This window comes from Chlorocebus sabaeus, chromosome 11, assembly GCF_047675955.1.
Source record: "Chlorocebus sabaeus isolate Y175 chromosome 11, mChlSab1.0.hap1, whole genome shotgun sequence".
NCBI classification, from domain to species: Eukaryota; Metazoa; Chordata; class Mammalia; order Primates; family Cercopithecidae; genus Chlorocebus; species Chlorocebus sabaeus.
The window spans coordinates 103559624-103580794 of NC_132914.1; the positions used below are offsets into that span (position 1 = coordinate 103559624).

A 21171-nucleotide genomic window follows, 5' to 3' on the forward strand; every position below is an offset into this window, starting at 1 on the left:
CACCACAGTTGGCTGTGGGGGGTAAAACCAGATCGTCTGAATTCCAAGCTAGTCATCTTTCCTTTTAACCTGAAGTTCAAGTTTGGGTTGCAGGGGAATTTTAAACGCCCTGAATATTTACTAAAGAATTTGCCTGTGTGTTTTCTCGGGGAGAGACTCCATAGCTTTCATCAGATTCTCAGAAGTTAAGGACAGCTGTCCCACAGCGAGCTGCCCAATGAAGTACGGCTGTCGACATGTTTTGTTATCTGATAAGGCACATATTATAACCTCTCTGAGCCTCAAAATCTACACTGACGTGGAATAGGAAAGTAGAGATGTGGCCGGAGAAGATAGCAAAGGAGAGATTTCAGGGAGAGAGAACAAGATACTTGAAACCTCCTCGGCAAGACCATTGGATGTTTTTGAGGAAGGAAAGTAAATCCAGTAGTATTAGAGTGAAGAAAAATAGAGGAGGAGAGATAAAAGACAGGGTTAAGTAAGAGTCTTGATTATGAAAAGTTTCAATAAATGTCTGACAGTGCTTGGACTTTATCTTGGAGCAGAGCTTTTGAAGGGTTTAAGCAGGAAAGTGATATGATCAGTAAATCTATCGGATTATAAGAACCTCCTTGGCTAGGCGTGGTGACTCACTCCGGTAATATCAGCAGTTTGGGTGGCCAAGGCGGGCGGATCACTTGGGCTCAAGAGTTTGAGACCAGCGTGGGCGACATGGCAAAACCCTATCTGCAAAAAACACAAAAATTAGCCGTGTGTGGTGCTGTGCACTTGTTGTCCCAGCAACTCAGGAGGCCGAGGTGGGAGGATCACTTGAGCCTGGAAGGTCGAGGCAGCAGTGAGCTGTGATTGTGCTACTGCACTCCAGCCTGGGTGACTGAATGAGACTTTGTCTCAGGGAAAAGAAAACAAAACCTCTTTATAATAATTTGACAAGTTAAGGAAGTTGGATTAGCAGTTCATCAGATTCAGTCTATAAGTGCATGCAATAGGCTGCTGATCTTCATCAGGCAAAACTGGTTTTGTTTTTGTTTTTGTTTTTGTTTTTTTTTTGAGACAGAGTCTAGCTCGGTCACCCAGGCTGGAGTGCAGTGGTGTGATCTCAACTCACTGCAAGCTCCGCCTCCCGGGTTTATGCCATTCTCCTGCCTCAGCCTCTGGAGTAGCTGGGATTACAGATGCCCGCCATCATCCCCAGCTAATTTTTGTATTTTTAGTAGAGAAGGGGTTTCACTGTGTTGGCCAGGCTGGTCTCGAACTCCTGACCTCGTGATCCGCCACCTCGGCCTCCCAAAGTGCTAGGATTACAGGCGTGAGCCACCGCGCCTGGCCGCAAAACTGTATTTTAACCATGAAAAGTAAATATCAAGGAGCCAGCATTGAGCACTTGCTAACGTGCCAGGCTCTGTTTAACCATAACATGCGTTATGTTATTTAATCCTCTGAAATAAGTGCTATTTTCACCCCCATTTTGCCAGAGAGGCCCAGAGATGTGAAGTAAATAGCCTTGCATTAGAAGCCTGGTAAGTGGCTAATCTGACTCTTGACAGTCTGACTCTAGTCTTCATCACTAACTGCTGATCGGATTGCTTCTCCAGAGAGCTGAAAAAATAAGCCTGGGAGAGTTCTATTTATTACGTGAATTTACACAGCTATGAAGTGATCAGTGCTATCATTCCAGCCTTCTGATTCAAGAATAACAGTTCCTCTTCCTGCACTCTGCATCCAGTCCACCATCACCTCTAAAAAGTCTTGAGTGCTTAATCTATGCTTATCTGAAACTTCATTCCCACTGTTTTCCAGCCCAGAACCACTGTCCTCTCTTACATCCTAACTCTTCTACCTGGCACCTGACTTGTCCCAATCCAGTCTGTTCCTTGCTCTGCAGCCAGAGCTGTCCGTTTAAACACACAAGCATGGTTATGTTGCTCCCTTAGTTAAAATTCTTCAATCTCTGTTGCTTTCAGGGCAAAATCTAGTGTTTACCATGTTTGTAATAAATTTCCTCAGTCTGACCAGTGCTTACTTCTCTAGCCCCTTTTCCCATGATTCCCCCCACTCCCTCCCTTGAGATATTTCTACTCTGCTCATACAGTTTCTTCTGGATCACTCTCCCATTCCTATTTGTAGATTAAATCTCACATATCTATGATATAACTTCCCTAGGAAGGCCTTTCCTGAATCTCCTAGAAGATGGTAGATCTCTGCTACTTGCTGCCATTTCCTTTTAAATTGAGATATTAAAATATTTACTTAAACTTTCCAACTTCAGTGTTTTCTCTAAAACTTTTTCTAGATAGGAGCTCAGTTTTACTTGAACTGGCCATGCCTGGTGTGTATTTTTTTGTGCTTATGGTAGTACAGCAGCATGGTAGTATGGTAGAAATAACACAAGCTTTGGAGCCAATTAATCAGTTATTTGTTGAATAAATATTTGTCGGTATTACTGAGTACTTACCTGGTAGTGTATTATTCACAGGGCTTATATAAGTTCAAAAAATGTGTTTCCTGCCTCCCAGTGTGTTATAGGCTTATATAGAGAGACACGCAAGCAGGTGGAATAACATGCAATAGGTACTGTGATACAAGTAGGCGAGGGGTGTATTGGTACTACACATGCCTGAACTGAGTTTGCCAGATGTGGATGAAGTGTGGTGGTGGGGAAGCATTCCAGATAGAAGGAGGAGGCGTGGGCACAAGTACAGCTGCAAGCACAGCGTGTGATGTATGCCTCACTGTGGGCTCCAGACATGGTGAAGAGGGTGGGGAGGCACTGAAGAGGTGTAGAGAATGAGGTGCTCAGCTGTGCACATGAGGACATGCACACTGGCTTTAGTGTTTAGCATTGAAAGGGACGAGCAGAAAGATTAGAAAGGAAGTATTGCTGCAGTCCAGGCAAAAGATTATGAGGGCCTCAACTGGCACAGGAGCAGAGGATAAATGCGAGGAAGGTTACAAGGAGATCGACTCAGTAGAATTTTTGTTTTCCTGTCGATTAAGAGGAATCAGAAAGTTAGGATTCCCAGGTATCTAATTTGGGATTGACTGGGATAAATGGTGATATTCCCTGAGATTGGGAATGGAGCTGGGGGAAGATTTAATTTTGGACATACTGAGTTTAAGTAGCGTCTGAGGCTGTAAGGTATCACTGCCCAGTCAGTAGATAGAGGGAACAGGCCCATACCCAGTAGCTTACTCCAGCAGTGATATTCACTCACTCATTTATTTATTCATTCAGTATTTATTGGAGTCTTATATGTGCCAGGCACTGTGGTAAACAGGATAGACCGGGTCACTGCCTTTGAAAGAGCCCGCATTTGGAACTGGGGGGCCGTGGGATGAGATGGGGGAAGCTAAACAACACTTTCAAACAGTAGTGTTTGAAATCCTCCATTCCCAACCCTACTTGAGAATGAGAAAAGACATTGCCAGGGATAGAACTTTGAAGAACACCAACGTTTACAGGGTGGCAGAGGAAAAGAGGCATGAGAAGGCCCGGCTGGAGGAAGGAAAGTCATGAGAATGATGTCACAGGTCGTTATAAGACAGTGATCGGCATGGCCAGATACTGTGGAAAGGGAATGTGAAGGGGCATCAAGGGAGGTGTTTTGAAGTCGCAGCCTTGGTGACCTCTGTTGAGCTGCTTCACTGGCAGGTAGGTCAGAGTCCTGACAATAATGGAATGAAGGAGTGGGAAGCGAGGAACGAGAAGCTAAATATGGGGTAATTTGGGAGAGGTCGTAAGCTGAAGGGCAGGGAAGAAAGTAGTCAGAGGAGCTGCTGGGTCTTAAATTTTTTTTTGTTCTTTTTAAATGGGAAGATTTGAATACTAGTTTTAAATAGAACAGGTTGAATATCAAGGACCGAACTGGGGCAAGGTTTACAGTCTTTAGGAGAAGGTTGGCAGGATTGTGTTCATGGCGGAAGGGTTAGACTTAGACCAAGGAATGGATGGTCCTTCCTTTGAAATGGGAGGAAGCGAGCATGAGAAGGGGTGTAGAGAAAGGAATTTGAAGATGTGGGAGTATTAGCTCATAGGGCTGCCATAACATAGTAACCACAAACTAGGTGGCTTAAACAACAGAAATTTATTTTCTCCTAATTCTGGAGGTTAGAAGTCTGAGATCAGGGTGACAGCAGAGCCGGCTCCTTCTGAGGGCTCTGAGAGAGGATCTGCTCTGTGCCCTCCCCCACTATAGGTGTTTAAAACTCTGGCAATCTTTGGCCTCCCTTGGCTTGCAGAAGCTTCACCGAGACTTCTACCTTCATCTTCACATGGCATTGTCCTTGTGTGCATCTCTATGTCCAATTTCTCTTTTTTATGAGGACACCAGTTGTATTGGATTAGGGCTTACCCTAATGACTCATTTTACTTAATCACCTTTGTCAAGACCCCATCTTCAAAAGCAGTCACATTCTGAGATACTTCGGGTTAGGACTTTAGCATGTGAATTTTGAGAGGGACACAATTCAACCTATATCATTGTTATTCTTCTATTTTTAAATTTAGGTATAATTTATATAATGAAAGGTGTGGATACTAGATATTCAGTTACAGTGGTTTTATATTTATGTGCTATATGTGGACATTTGCATCACCCCAGAAAGTTCCCTTATGACCCTTTTCAGTCTATCCCCCCAACCACCTTTTGATTTCTGTCATCATAGATTAGCTTTGCCTGCCTCCCTTCTGGAAAATATTTTTGACTATATTCAGGTGTCTGCCACCCTGCCTGGCCACTCCTCAGTCTCCTTTGCTGGAGCTGCCTTCTGCTCCTCCTCTCTAATTGTTGAATGTTCTTGGTTGGTCTCACTTTATGGAACTCTTCTCATCTACACTTCATAGGTGATCTCATCCATCACATGCCTTTAATTACCATCCACTTGTTAATCTCTCCCTAGTTTATATCTCCCGGCCACTCCATTCCCGAATTCCAGTCTCATTTGTTGCCTCCTTGACATTTCCACCTGAATGTCTAATGCAAGCTTAACATACCCAAACCAAACTTCTGGTAGCCCCTCCACACCTAAACCTGCTGTTCCTACAGTGTTCCTCGTCTCCATCAATTGTAACTCGTCCCTCTAGTTGCTCAGGCAGTGTAGGAAGCAATCACCATATGTGCCATCCTTCTGTAGCCCTGAGATGAGCTCTGACCAGACAGTAGTTGAGAGAGAGTGGGAGGGAGACAGAACTCCCTTTGGGTCTTGAGAACCAGCTCTCCCACCAGATTCTCTGAGCCTTATTTTCCTTTTCTCAAACTGGCAGACTTCACTTAGGAAGTGTCATGAGCATAAAAGAAAGGATTGAAAAGTGCTTAAAATATTGAGTCATCAGGAAGGGATTAAGTTATATTCTGTTTAAGAAATCTGTAGTGTATGTATGTATGTGTATACATATTTATATGCATATGCACACATGTGATTTCCATAAAAATGTTAAAAATTGTTCTTTTTGTTTTGACTTGCTTTCTTTTGCTTATTTTGGTACATTAAAATAACTTATGAAAGTACTGTTGCTGGTACAGAGTTCTGATATTCTTCTTGTTTTGGCTCACAGGAAAAATGGAGGCTACTTCCAGCATTTTTAAAGGTAATTGTTTCACATTTAATAATAATTGGTTATTTTTCAGATGAAAAGGTCAAGAAATAAGCCATTTTTTAAAGATTAAATTTTTGTCATCAACATTTTTTGATTTTGTGTAGCTGTGTTGCTAGGTTTTGGAAATACAGGGAATTATAAGGTAAAATCCCTGCCTGAAAGGTGCTGGTTTGGGGAATGGTAGTCTAATTTTAGAGAGAAGTAGTAGTACATGCATAGTAGCATGGCACATGATTAAAAACCAAAGTGCTATCAGCAAAAGAGCGATGGTCAGAGAGGGCCACCCAAATGAAGTGAGACATAAACCACATCTTAAGAGAAGAAGGTTTAAGCTGAAAGCTGGGTGCAGAGAGTGTGGCTTAATCAAGGTGTTCAAGAGGAGCCTCCACAGGGTCTGCAGCAAACAGCGACCAGTCAAGAGGAGTTGCTGAATGTGATACGATGTGGTGTCAGGCTTCAGTTCAATTTCCAAGAGCTTATGCTAAGAAGTAGTGAGTACCACAGCGAGAGACCACTTGGTACCCGCTAGGATAGCTATAATCAAAATCGAATGTTAATAAGGGTGTGGAGGAATGGGAACTGTCCACTGGTAGGAACGTAAAGTGTTATAACCACTTTGGAAAACAGGCTGGCAGTTTCTCAAATGGTTAAACAAAAAGTTACCACATCCTCCAGCAATTCCACTCCTAGATATCTGCCCAAGAGAAGTGAAAACGTGTCCATGCAGAAACCTGTACACAAATGCTCATAGCAGTGTTATTCATAATAGCCAAGAGTGGAAACAACCCAAATGGACATCAGCTGCTGGATGGATACACAAAATGCGATATATCTATACAACAGAGTATTATTTGGCAATAAAAATAAATTGAGTACTATTACCTGCTGCAACATGGACGAATCTTGAAAGCATTGTGCTAAGTGAAAGAATGGAGACTTGAAAAATGAGGCTGGTCACGGTGGATCATGCCTGTAATCCCAGCACTTTGGGAGGCTGAGGTGGGCAGATCACGAGGTCAGGAGTTTGAGACCACCCTGGCCAACATAGTGAAACCTCATCTCTACTAAAGATACAAAAAATTAGCTGGATGTGGTGGCGGGCCCCTGTAATCCCAGCTACTTGGGAGGCTGAGACAGGAGAATCACTTGAACCTGGGAGGCAGAGGTTGCAGTGAGCCAAGATCGCACCACTGCAGTCCAGCCTGGTGACAGTGTGAGACTCCGTCTCAAAAAAAGAAAAATGAGTAGAGTTTTGTCTCTACTCATTTTGAACTCTACTCTAGAATTCAGTTGGATGTTATGGGCAGAGGGAAGAGTGCTGGGAAATGAGGCTGGGAAAGTTGTCAGGGCCAAATTCCTGATCAGATTTGAAAGCCATGTTAAGGATTTCGCTTTTCTTCTAAAAGCCATAGGAAGCTATTGAGGGGTTTCTAAGTAGTGGATTGACCAAGAATCAAATAAAATGGTCGTAAGGTCAATACATTTTTTTTTTCCTCTAGGAGACCAGGTCGTGCTACATTGCCCAGGCTGGATTTAAACTCTTGAGTTTGATCCTCCTGCCTCTGCCTCCCGAGTAGCTGCGTCTATAGAAATGTGACACCTTGCCCGGCCTTTTTGTTATTTTTTAAAAGGAGCTGCACATAAATGGAGAAGAAGGTGCTGGGCACAGTGGCTCACACCTGTAATCCCAGCACTTTGGGAGGACAAGACAAGGTGGATCATTTGAGGTTGGGAGTTTGAGATTGACTAGCCTGGCCAACATGGTGAAACCCTGTTTCTACTAAAAATACAAAAATTAGCTGGGCATGGTGGCGGACACCTGTAATCCCAGCTACTCAGAAGGCTGAGGCAACTGAACCACTTGATGCAGGGAGGCGGACGTTGCAGTGAGCCAAGATCGCGCCACTATACTCCAGCCTGGGCAATAGAGCGAGACTCTGTCTTCAAAAAAAATTTTTTTTTGTTTGTTAAAAACTAAGATACAAATACACACATTAGCCCGGGCCAGAATCATCAGTATCACTGTCTTCCACCTCTGTGCCTTGTCCCACTGGAGGGTCTTTATGGACAATAACACACATGGAGCTATCATCTTCTAGGATAACAATGCTTACTTCTAGAATACTTCCTGAGGGGCCCGCCGGAGACTCTTCTTGAGGAGGGGGTCACTCTTTTCAGAAATACGTGCTATGAAATCAAATCAAGTCGTAAGTCATCAGGCAATAGGAATTTTTCAGCTCCGTTATAATCTTTATAGGACTGTTGTCAGATATATGCTCCATAGTTGAATGAAGTGTTATGTGGCACATGACCATATATTCACATACTCATATTTTGATTTCCGAAAGCCAGATTGCTTCTCAAGGAGGAAAACTCTCGAGGATATACTAGTAAGATGATGCAGAAATGGAATGAGAACACACTAATGAAAAAATTTACTAAATAAAATTCATGGATTTTTTTTCTCACTTTGGTTTTGATAAAAATTTGATGTTCACCTATTATTAGATTCCATTATATGATTTATTATTTTGTTGCTAATCTGTTTACTTTCGCTTTCTATTTGTTTAGGTGAAAGGCCTTGTGAAACAGCATATAGATTCGTTTAACTATTTCATTAATGTAGAGGTAAGCATCAGACATTAGAAATAGACATAAACTAAGGATTAATTGGAAGCCAGAGTCTTTACTAATGTTGCATTTTCCACTGCAGATAAAGAAGATAATGAAAGCCAATGAAAAGGTTACAAGTGATGCTGACCCTATGTGGTACTTAAAGTAAGGAACCAACTATTCTTAGTTTGCTATGTTAGATCTATGTGGGTTACATCTAACATTTTTTAAAGTGAGTGAAGTTGCTATCAAAACTCTTTTAAAATCATTGTCTTGGCCAGGCGCGGTGGCTTATGCCTGTAATACCCAGCACTTTGGGAGGCCAAGGTGGGCAGATCACCTGGGGTCAGGAGTTCGAGACCAGCCTGGCCAACATGGTTAAACCCTGTCTCTACTAAAAATACAAAATTAGCCAGGCGTGGTGGTACACATCTGTAATTCCAGATACTCAGGAGGCTGAGGCAAGAGAATCACTTGAATCTGGGACAGGGAGATTGCAGTGAGCTGAGACTGCCACTGCACTTTAACTCAGGCGACAGAGCAAGACTCCGACTCAAAAAAAAAAAAGAAAAAATAAATCATTGTCTTTTATTAACTATAAAGTGCTCAAATTAAATTTTTAACTGGCAAATTATAATGAGTTACGATTGGGAAATTTTTGAAACTATTAGATTTTATATATTTAAATTTTTATTTTGAAATAATGTTAAGCTTAAAAGAAAAACTGCAAAAATAGTACAAAGAGTTCTTCAATATTCTTCACCAAGCCTTCACTGATATTAACATCTTACATAACCATAGCACAATGATCAAAACCAGGAAGTCAGCACTGATATGATGTGGTCTACTACTCTGTAGACCTTATTTGATGTTTTTTCACAAATGTTCTTTTTCTGGTGTAGGAATCAGTCCAGAGCTCCGTGTTATGTTTCGTTGTCTTGTATCCTTAGTCTCCTCAATTTTTGACAGTCCCTCAATCTGTCTTGGTCTTTCATGACATTGACACTTTTGAACAATCTAGTCAGTATTTGTAGAAGTTCCTTTAATTTGAGTTTGTATGACGTGATCATTATTAGATTGGGTTTTACTTTTTTGGCAAGAATACCACAGAAGCAATGTTTTATGCTGTTCTCACTGATTCATATTGGGGTTACAGATGCCAGTATGTTTTATTACTGATGATTTTAACTTTGTTCACTTGGTTAAGGTAGAATCTTCCAGATTTCTCCACTGAAAAGTTACTATTTTTCCTTTTGTAGTTAATAAGTATCTTATAGGGAGATTCTTTGAGAGTATGCAACTACCCTTATCATAATTTCACCAACAATTTTAGCATACATTGATGATTCTTACCTATAACAGTTATTATTGTGGTCTTACCTAATGGTGAACCTTTATTTCTATCATTCCTTCTGCATTGATACTGGAATTCTATACGGAATAGTTTCCTCTTCCCCTCACTTATCTCTCTATATTATTAATTTATATCAATTTGGACTCATGGATGTTTTATTTTATTCTATGAGTACTATCATATATATATCCAGTACTGTCATTTTTCTGTTGTTCAGACTGTTTCAGCTTTGACCATAGGGAGACCCTTCAGATTGACTCCTGTGTCCTTTCATGATGCCACCATTATTTTTTGAGCACTCCTTTGCTTTCTCGCACTGTAAGATGTAGTTCATCTGGTATGCCCCTGTCCTAGATTTGGAATCAAGGAGCCCTAGAGTCTCCCTTTTGTTGGAAAATAGTACTTAGAATCCAAGATATGGATACTAAGATTTCAGCAGGCAGAGCTCAGAAATATGTGTATGTATATGAGCACATACATGCAGACACATCTGTATTTCTTTATCCTATCCATTTTTACATATATTAAAAACCATGCAGACTGAGACCTCCAGTTTCAGTTCAGCACTGCAGGACTCATTCTAACCTTTTCCCTTTCCTTATTTAACTTTTATCCCAATAATGAGAAATCTGGATCCCATTATCTGCAATATTTAAAAAAAATTTTTTTCAATCCTAGACTATACATAAAGTTTCAGAATTGTTAACTCATATCTCTGTGAGATAAAATTTACTAGAGTATAAGATCTGTGCACTGTCCTTTTTATCTTAAGCCTCTCAATGTCCAGTCACAATATTGTCTCCCAGGGTTACTTACTTTAGTTCTTTTCTTTATTTTTTCAGTATGTGAAACATTATGGTTTAAGAGTTAGACTTGCACAAAAAAGTATATTCAGAAAATAGTTGTTCCACTTCCAGTTCTTTCCACCCTGTTCCCAGCCACTCTCCATAGGTAACCATTCTCATTAGTTTTCGCTTTATCCTTTTTATCCTTCTTTTGCACAAATGAGCGTATTTATTTTTTTGCCTTTATGGCCTCTTCTTTCTTTTATAAATGATAGCATATCATCAGTACTCTTTGCACTTTGCTCTTTCATTAAGTATCGTTTTTAGGGAGCTGTATGTCCAGGATTTTTGTAAAGAGATTTGTAATATTTTTTAAAAGATACTTTGATAATATTTCCCTTCTTTTTAAAGCTATATGTACTATCACTTCAAGAAGATCTCCAATTTTAATATTTAATTTGTTGTCCTTAGCAAGATAGGCATATATCAAAACATAATCTCTGTATTTGGAAGGAAAATAGCTTGTTTGCTTTTATGATCTTTGAAGAAGTATAATTCATACACTAATTTGCTTTTCAGATATCTTAATATCTATGTTGGGCTTCCTGATGTTGAAGAAAGCTTCAATGTAACTAGACCAGTGTCCCCTCATGAGGTAATTACGAACCTTACTTTAATTGGACTTGTTTGCTTTAACTCAGAGTGTGCCCTTAATATATACTCTTAAAAGATCATTTAAAAACTGGATGGGGGGGACATTCTTTTGAGAAAAAGGGATTAAAGTTCAATGTGGGCCATACTTCTACTACAGAAGGAACAGTTTGAAGTGGTCAGGGCCCTGTTGCAGAGAGAAGGAGCAGTAACTATCAAATTCCTGATTCTCTTTCAGTGCCGTTTGAGAGACATGACATACTCTGCCCCTATCACAGTGGATATTGAATATACCCGAGGCAGCCAGAGGATCATCCGCAATGCCTTACCCATCGGCAGGTGAGAAATGAAATCTGTATTAGAGCCACACTGCCTGGATTCCAGCCCCATGATGTGACCCCATTTCCTCATCTGAAAAATGCAAGAAATGCTGCCTATTTCATAGGTCCAATGAGTCAGCATGTGTAAAGCACTTAGAATAATGTCCAGCATATAGTCGTGGTTGTTACTATTTATTAATTGTAAAACCTTTTCTAAAAAGTTGAGGAAAATGTTTCCCTTTCCTACTATAACTCTAAGCTGCTAGGGAAACACTAGGTACAATAGCATTTCCGTGAACTCTCTTGGACAGGCCTTGGTGGATTCCAGGTATATTCTGAGATTGAGTTTTCCTGGAATTTAACTTTTTCTCATCTACAAGTATTTAAGGGAGAAATTACTTATTTGCCTGGTACAAGTTTGGAAGTTTGGAAATGATAGCATCCACTTGCATTTTTGCAATCTGCCTTTCCTGATTAGGGAAATATATTGACTCTCCTTTTAGAAATGGACAAAACCCACAATATTATGAGGTCAATAATGATATTAGACTTTAAACTTAGTCCACATAATTTCTGTTCAAGTGTTTTTCCCCGTCTCAGAAGTGCTAAGAGCACTTTTGAACAAATATCCATTTGTTCAATAAATATATACCAACTGCCTATCACTTCTTATGTATGATGCTGAGTACTTAGGTGAGTAAAAGATACACAAAATACAGTTCCTGTTGGCTACTTTCATTCACAGCTATCAGGGAAGACTGGCATATGTAATTATGGCACCATTTGGTAAGGAGTCTAGAAGTCCAGAGTTTTATGGGAACATGCAGGTTTAACAAATCCTTCTCCTACACTTCCCTCAAAGGAAGGGGTAATTTGTATTGTTTCTCTCCTCATTGTTCAATTAGAAAAATAAGTAAGATATTAAAATATTCACCTTGGTTTTAGCAGGACTGTTTATCAGTGCTTTTGTTCTTATTTTTGTTTTTGTTTTTTTGAGACGGAGTCTTACTCTGTTACCCAGGCTGGAGTGCAGTGGCGTGATCTCAGCTCACTGCAACCTCTGCCTCCTGGGTTCAAGTAATTGGCCAGCCTAAGCCTCCTAAGTAGCTGGGATTATATGTGTGTGCCACCATACTCAGCTAATTTTTGTATTTTTTAGTAGAGACGGGGTTTCGCCATGTTGGCCAGGCTAGTCTTGAACTCCTGACCTCAGGCGATCTGCCCGCCTTGGCTTCTCAGAGTGCTGGGATTACAGGTGTGAGCCACCGCACCCGGCCTATCAGCATTAAGATGAGAACTTCTCTCTTTCTTATATATGGACCATACTAGTGTCCAGTTAAATTTTGGACCATAGCTAAATTATGAACTAGATTGACTGTTGTGAAGAAAAGGCAAGAGAGACGAGGAAAATATAAATTCGTAAGATTGATGGTTTAAATCTTGGTTTAAAGAGGGGCCATGTAACTAGCATTTGTTGAATACCTGCTTCGTGCCATACTGTGATAGGCAGTGTTGTTTGGTAGCCCCGCATTCATAAAAATGACCTCTAGTCATTAGAATGCTTATATGTACTATGCATTATCTAAATTACATATAGAATCTCATTTATTTTTTGGAGTAAAAATATTTTAGTTTAATCCAAATTATAGTTGTACTTGGTTAGAAATCAAACAGTACATAAAAACATTTGATTCAAAACAGTAACCTCCCTCCCCTTCCTCACCTTTCATCCCATTCCCAACTTCATGACTATTTCTGTTATTTTTTCTGGCGGTTATTACATCCATAACTTTATTTTGTGTGTGTGTGTGTGTGTTGCGTTGGGGGGGGGGGTTGGTTTTTTTTTTTTTTGAGACAGAGTCTCACTCTGTTGCCCAGGCTGGAGTACAGTGGCATGATCTCTGCTCTCTACAGCCTCCGCCCCCCAGATTCAAGTGATTCACCCACCTCTACCTCCTGAGTAGCTGGGATTACAGGTTCCCGCCACCACGCCTGGCTAATTTTTTCTTGTTTTTAGTAGAGACGGGTTTCACCATGTTGGTTAGGCTGGTCACAAACCCCTGACCTCATGTGATCCACTCGCCTCGGCCTCCCAAAGTGCTGAGATTACAGGCATGAGCCACTGTGCATGGCCAATATCCATAACTTTAAATGCGATGCTTTGACCTCTCTTTCTTGATACATTAACTGTAAACATTATGTTTTGCCTCCTGATATATGGGATGTGGCTTAGCTTACCTGTGTCACCTACTTTGCTTCTCCCTTCCTCTTCCAAATTTTCCTTCTTGTTTTTAATTCTCTTTTTGGTTACTGTAGTAACTGTAATATTCTTATATCTTCATGTCGTATTATATAACTTTAGTCAGTGTGTTCATTTCTCTTGATGTAAAATGACAATATTCTTATTTTTATCTTCCCATTACTATTTCCTTTTGAACCTAAGTTATTTTGAAGACTTAAGATTTCCCAATTGGTGCTTTATGTCAATTTTTGGAACTTTGTAGAGACCTGTTTCTAGAAATGTTTCGTGTTTATTTGGAAACAAGGGGTGTTCTCCAGTTGTTTTGTGCCATTGTCTGTGTTTTTCCTTCAGATCAGACTTGTTAATTGTGTTGTTTAGATGTTTTGTATCTGCATTGCTTTTTAATTTGTTTGTTCTATCAGTTAGTACAATAGGTATGTTAAAATCTCCCTCTGTGATGGTGGATTTGTCCATTTTCCTTATGGTTTTGTGTATTTTTGCTTTTTTGAAGCTATGATATTAGGTGCATAGAAGTTTAGAATTGTTAAGTCTTCCTAGTAAATTGAACCTTTGATTATTATACATTTATCTTCTTTATCTCTTGTAATATTCTTTGCCTTGAATCTTATTTTGTCTGCTCTTAGCATAGCCACGTTTGCTTTCTTTTGGTTATATTTCTGGCATATCATTAAAAAAATTATTGTCTGTTTAATCTTTTATATGGGCTGAGCACAGTGGCTCACACCTGTAATCCCAGCACTTTGGGAAGCTGAGGCGGGCAGATCACCTGAGGTTGGGAGTTCGAGACCAGCCTGGCCAACATGGTGAAACCCCGCCTCTACTAAAAATACAAAAATTAGCTGGGCGCGGTGGTGCACATCTGTAATCCCAGCTACTTGAGAGACTGAGGCATGAGAATTGCTTGAACCCGGAAGGCAGAGGTTGCAGTGAGCCGAGACTGTGCCACTGTACTCCAGCCTGGGCAACAGAGCGAGACTCCATCTAAAAAAAAAATCTCTTAAATGTCCTTAAGTTTTGAGTTTAGTTGAAGTAAACTGCATATGGCTACATTTAAAAAAAAATTGTCTTGAGAATTTAGTTCATTTATATTTGTGTTATATATACATATATATACACATATATATTTGAATGTATATCAACTTATTCTATATTTTAAAGCTGTCTAGCTTTTCATGTTTCAAGTTTTTTCCATTTTTGTTTTTGGATAATGGAAGATTTTTTTTTCTCACCCTTCCCCAGTTGATTTAAAAGTCATATACAGTATTTCTGATTGTTTATGTTTATCTTAGAAATTTTGAAATGTATACTTAACAAAGCTTAAAAATAAACAATATCTTTATTCTCCTCCTGGCAAGAACAAAGACTTTAGAAAGCTTTTAAGTTGGATCAAATCAATCACTCTGACTTACATGCTTTTGTTGTATCAAATTTTTGTTCTATCTTGTTTTGTTTTGGTCTTTTTGAGACGGTCTCACTCTGTCACCCAGGCAGGAGTGCAATGGTACACTCATTGAGTGTACTCATTGAGGCTCACTGCAGCCTTAACCTCCTGGGCTCAAGTGATCCTCCCACCTCCAACCTCCCCGGTAACTGGGACTATAAGTGCACCACCACACCTGGCTAATTTTTGTATTTTTTGTAGAGACAGAGTTTTGCCATGTCACCCAGGCTGGTCTCGAGCTCCTGGGCTCAAGTGATCCACCCGCCTCGGTCTCCCAAAGCATTGGGAATTGCAGGCATGAGCCACCATTCGTGGCATGTTTTTTTTTTTTTCTTTTTGAGATGGAGTCTCGCTCTGTTGCCCAGGCTGGAGTGCAGTGGTGCGATCTTGGCTCATTGCACCCTCCGCCTCCCAGGTTCAAGCAGTCCTCCTGGCCCATCCTCCTGAGTAGCTGGGACTGCAGGCGCGCGCCACCACACCCAGCCAAGATTTTTTATATTTTTAGTAGAGACGGGGTTTCACTACGTTGGCCAGGGTGGTCTCGATTCCCTTGACCTTGTTATCCGCCCGCCTCGGCCTCCCAAAGTGCTGGGATTACAGGCGTGAGCCACTGCGCCTGGCCTCCCTGTCGTGTTTTTTAACCTATGAATTAGAAATTGTTATTGTCTTGTGAAGTTCATATTTGTTTATATCCACACACGTTAGTTTCCATTTTCTTTGCTCACTGTATATTTTTACACGTCAGACTTTTGGTTAGTGTTTATTTTCCATCTTCCTGAAGATGATTTTTTTTTACAAATGTATTAGTGAGGGCCTATTAGTACATTAGTAACTTCTCTCAGTTTTTGTCTGGAAATATCTTTATGTTGACCTCATTCTGAGTGAATACTTAGCAGAATACACAAATCAAGGTTGGCAGTTACTTTCTCTGAGCACTTTGAGCACATTGCTCTGTGCCATTGATTGTTGTGAAGTTATTGTGTATCCTTTCCTTTTTGGTAGCCGCCTCTTTTTTCTGGCTGGATTTTAAATCTTATCTCTAATTTTGGTGTTTAGTATCTTGACTGTGATATGCTTAGGTTTAGCTTTCTTTTTATTTATCTTGTGCAGGTGTTACTGTGAGGATTTGTGTCTTTCATGTATCTTTAAAACTTTACAGCTGTTATCTCTTTGAATAGGGCTTCTCACCCATTCTGTGTATTTTCGCCATCTAGATGTCTGATTAGATGTTTATTAGTCACTCTCTCTCTATCCTTCCCTGACTCTTAAACTCCCTTTCATATCTTCCATCTCTATGTCTTTCTGAAATACATTCTCAGTAATTTCTTCAGATGTCTTTTCCAGCCCAGTAATTACATCTTCAGCAGTATCAAATCTGTTATTATCTAACCTATTTCTACATTTTTAAGTCAGTGCCTAAAATTTCCATTTCTAGTAAGTTTTGCTTAGTTCTTTTTCCAGACTGCCTGGTTAGCTTTCATAGCCTGTTGTTCCTTACACTTGGATGCGTCGTGCTATTGCCAAGTAGCTGATGAGAATCACTTTGTCTTCCATGAAGGAAGTATTGCTGTCATTTCTCACTAAAGCTGTATGCAAAGTTTAAACCAAACATTTGAGGTTTTTGGTTTTTTGTTTTGTTTTTTTAAGAGAGCCTCGTTCTGGAGTGCAGTGGCGCGATCCTGGCTCATGGCAACTTCCACCTCCAGGTTCAAGCGATTCTCCTGTCTCAGCCTCCTGAGTAGCTGGGAGTATAGGCACACACCACCACACCCAGCTAATTTTTTGTATTTTTAGTAGAGATGGGGTTTCACCATGTTGACCAGGCTGCTCTCGAACTCCTGGCCTCATATGATCCACCCACCTTGGCCTCCCAAAGTGCTGGGATTACAGGCTTGAGCCTTTGCACCCAGCCTGAGTTTTTATCGTCTGTACTAGACGAGCAGCATGCCTGAGAAAATACTTCGTTTTGCTTGGCTTCCATGCAGTTGCTATTTCTCTGCCTTTTCTAACATGGTGCATAGACAGACCCTTGGTGAGGTGGTGTGCACTGCATGTTTTGTATTTTTTGCAGCTTTTACCATTGACAGCCTACATGTGATATTTTCTTTTGTTTTATTTTATACAGAATGCCCATAATGCTACGTAGTTCAAACTGTGTTCTTACTGGAAAAACACCAGCAGAATTTGCCAAACTGAACGAATGTCCTTTAGATCCAGGTATGTGTGAAATCTTGGATTTGCCCCACTTTCCTTATTCTTTTATTCTGCTGCTGCTGTTGTTTTAACATTTTGTCTCAGAAACAGTGCCAACTTTTCTACTTTATAATGAACTTGTTCACAAAACACCCAGAAATTTGTCTCTAGCTTTATCTAGCTTTATGCTATTAGTCTGTATTTCTTTTTTTTTTTTTTTTGAGACAGTCTCTCACTCTGTCACCTAAGCTGGAGTGCAGTGGTGTGATCTCAAGCAGTCCTCCCACCTCAGCTTCACAAACAGCTGGGACTACAGGCTTGTGCCACCATGCCCAGCTCATTTTTGTATTTTTAGTAGAGATGGTGTTTTGCTATGTCATCCTGGCTGATCTCTTGGACTCATCCACCTTAGCTTCCCCAGATGCTGAGATTACAGGCGTGAACCACTGTGCCCAGCCCTATTAGTCTATATTTCTCAAAGACATACTGTTACTTCTTTTATTTTAGACTTAAGACTTTAATACGCCACATTCTTGTTTATTGCCATGATTTGTCAGTCTTTTCTATCTTTGCCCAGCAGTTTCTTTTGGTATGCCTAAAAATTCAAGAATCATCTTCCAAAGTTACTGGCCTTGCCTCATTGAAAAAAATCAAGTATCTCACTTCAGGCTCAGGTATTTCACTTCAGGCTGTTTTAAATGCAGTAAAGCCAGGGGGAGATGAAAGTATTTTTTTGTTTACATTTTGAAAAGTTTTATTTTTGTGCCTATTTCTAGGCAATTTCTTTTGTAAAATTTCAAACTTAGAACTTAACAGGAAGTTTCTCTTAATTCTTTAACTCATATTTCACATTGATTTATTTGAACTTATAGTTGCTTTAATCTTATTCCTGTAAAGTTACATTGTTGTAGAATCTCCGAAGTTTTGGAAAGAAGTTAATGAAGAATGTGACTTTACTAGACTGTAACAGAATGTTGCATAAGTCAAATATGTTGTATTGTTTTTGCTTATATTCTGCAGGTATAAAATGAAGTATTACTTTATCCTACTCTGAATTGTGTGCAAAAAAAATACATGATGATGCATGAATTTTTTCGAATATGCAATAGTATTTGGAAACCTAATCTTAATCTACCATTATCACTGATTTGTTAGAAAACTTAGAGTAAATTTCAGTTTATATTGAAAATTGTCAGTTACACTTGTACTTAAGAGCTCTGACAACTAATTTATTTAACTTGTTTTTTCATTCACTTTCTACATATGTCAGGGGCTGGTGATTCATAGACCAATAAGATATATTTCCTGTCCTCAAGATTTTATACAAATATAGCTCATTTGTATAAAATAATGTGCTGATCTTCAGTCCATAAAACAATATCAGATGGGCTCAATGGCTCATACCTATGATCCCAGCGCTTTGAGAGGCTGAGGCAGGAGGATGACTTAAGACAGTGAGTCAGCCTGAGAAGCATAGTGAGACCCTGTTGTTGGAAGAAATTTAAAAATTAGCTAGGCGTGGTGGCACATGCCTGTAGTCCTAGCTACTCAGGAGACTGGGGCGGGCGAATCACTTGAGGTTAGGAGTTCAGGGTTGCAGTGAGCTGTGATTGTGCCACTGCACTCCAACCTGGGCAACAGAGGGAGATCCTTTCTCAAAAAATAAAATCAGCAAACCCCTTTGAATCAAGTGTTAGCCAGTGCCATGAAGCAGTAGAAAAGGTAATCTGATTCACAAGATTCTTGCCATTACTAAATCAACACTGGTTGAGGAATAAATGATTAAGTTTTTCTTGTTTCCTTTGGGTAGGTGGCTACTTCATTGTTAAAGGAGTAGAAAAAGTTATTCTTATCCAAGAGCAACTGTCTAAGAACAGGATCATCGTGGAGGCTGATAGAAAAGGGGCCGTTGGAGCTTCAGTTACCAGGTAAGATGGTGTCCTTAAAAAATATTGGTCATTCAATTAGTCCTAAATGGCTATCTTTCAATACAGAGGGAGCCAGTTATTACCTCTAAAAGCAGGCATTGTAATATTTAAGCTATCTGCATTCAATTTATTATGAAAGTCTGGAAGCATAGGGTATTGATTTTAAAATTTCAGTGATGGGAGTCTGAGACATCGTTTGAAAAGTCACTGTTTAAGCTGAATTTTATCTTAGCTTATAGGAAATGAAAGGAGATTTTTAAAGAGAAAAAATATAAAACCACTCTTCAGTTTTTCATGCTCCTTTTCAGCCTTTTACCATTTACTTGTGTATTCCTGCAGCAGTATGATCAGGGACTATTTGACCCTTAATACTAAATGACCTATATTATGGACTTAATACCCTATTGTTAGTTTTCTAGACCAGCCTCTTTCACAGTGTACTCATTTTTACAACAGTATCCCTTTCGAGGGTTCTGTAACTTCTTTTTATTTTCACATGTAATTTGAAATGTGGAGGTTAATGAGTTCTGGGAATAGAAAGATTTGTGGCATAGATAAGATGTCAGAGTGTAGTAGTTTCCCATTTGATAACCTACAACGAACTGATTAACTCAGAGTTTCTGTACTTTTCTTTCTGATGGAGAGGCAGTTAACAATGATAGTCATTCGTCGAGTACTTACTAGCAGCCAGGCAAAATACTAGATATATTATTTGTCACCTCAGTCTTCCAAGATAAGTGGTACTATTAACATCTTCATTTTACAACTAACAGGCCTTAAGCTCAGGGGTACCTTGACTGTAAGGGGTAGATAGCCTTTGAACCCAGATACAGTTAATTCTATAGTCCATGTCTTCCCACTATCTAAACTTTGGAGCCAGGGCAATTTCAATTTGAATTTGAATCCTAAAGCCTTTGTTTTCTAGATATGAGGCACTGGAACGTGCAGTTACTTCTCTAAGTCTTGGTTTCCTCCTATGTGATTTTGAGAGAATACTTCAAAGTTTGACTATGTAGAAGATTAGAACTAATATAAGTAACGTGGGTAACAATGCATAGTAGCAGGTAATCTGTGTGTGTTACTAATGTGGTTGATTAGACCTTTTAAAATGCTTTGAAATCCATTAGAAATTGTATAACTAACATAGATATCAATAGAAGGATATTCCTTTCTTTTGGCTTTACTATATACCAAGACTGTGGGTATGTTTTGTTGAATTACTAGTTTAAAAACTCACATAAATTCATTTCTTTTTAATTTCCTCTTTATGGTTAAGGCCCATATTATAAAATTGGCCTTGTATATATGCTCTACACTGGATCAAAGTAATTCAGGTGGAGTCAAAGTGAAGTTGGTCAGAAAGTAGTTGTCACTCATTCACACACAGAACTTCCATCATAATCTCAAAGTCAAAGAAAAATTTATCATGTTTTTAAATGTTCACAGAAGTGGCAGCTGGGCAGGAAAGGGATTGTCTTTTTAAAGTACTTACTAGAAAGGACCTTGTCATTGTTGTTGATCAGTTGACCCTTGTTGATTAATGATCATTGCTATTGCATGTTATTAGCTTGAAACTCAGTGGGGATGCAGTTTAACCAACTTGTATTTACTCATAGCTCTACCCATGAGAAAAAAAGCAGAACCAATATGGCTGTGAAACAAGGACGATTTTATTTGAGGCATAATACTTTGTCAGAAGATATACCCATTGTCATCATATTTAAGGTAAAGCTGCAGCTCTCTTCTGAAAATTATAAGAATTCTTTCTCTGGTTTATTTACATATATAATTAGAGATTTGGAAGGTAAGGAATTCTTGGAGTAGAAAGATTTGTGATGTAAGTTGTCAGTCATATGATGTATTTTAAATTGAAAGCTGGCTGGGCATGGTGGCTCATGCCTGAAATCCCAACATTTTGGGAGGCCAAGATGGGCAGACTGCCTGAGCCCAGGAGTTTGAGACCAACTTGGGCAACATGGTGAAACCCCCATCTCTACCAAAAAAAAAAAAAAAAATAGCTGGCTGTG

General features: G+C 39.6%; 1 protein-coding gene across 3 annotated transcripts in view; it reads left to right on the plus strand.

The window, feature by feature from the left end:
• Window positions 1-21171, plus strand: part of POLR3B (RNA polymerase III subunit B) — a 137028-nt gene that overhangs the window by 578 nt on the left and 115279 nt on the right. For 2 of the 3 annotated variants that reach the window (XM_008004532.3, XM_037996588.2), the window contains exons 2-9: window positions 5555-5587; window positions 8168-8224; window positions 8310-8374; window positions 10928-11003; window positions 11238-11338; window positions 17149-17240; window positions 19027-19144; window positions 20761-20869. In XM_008004532.3, the coding sequence (XP_008002723.2) occupies window positions 5555-5587; window positions 8168-8224; window positions 8310-8374; window positions 10928-11003; window positions 11238-11338; window positions 17149-17240; window positions 19027-19144; window positions 20761-20869 (651 nt within the window). Of the gene's footprint in view, window positions 1-1475; window positions 1521-5554; window positions 5588-8167; window positions 8225-8309; window positions 8375-10927; window positions 11004-11237; window positions 11339-17148; window positions 17241-19026; window positions 19145-20760; window positions 20870-21171 lie in introns of all 3 variants that reach the window. The other variant, XM_037996589.2, reaches the window with a different exon arrangement.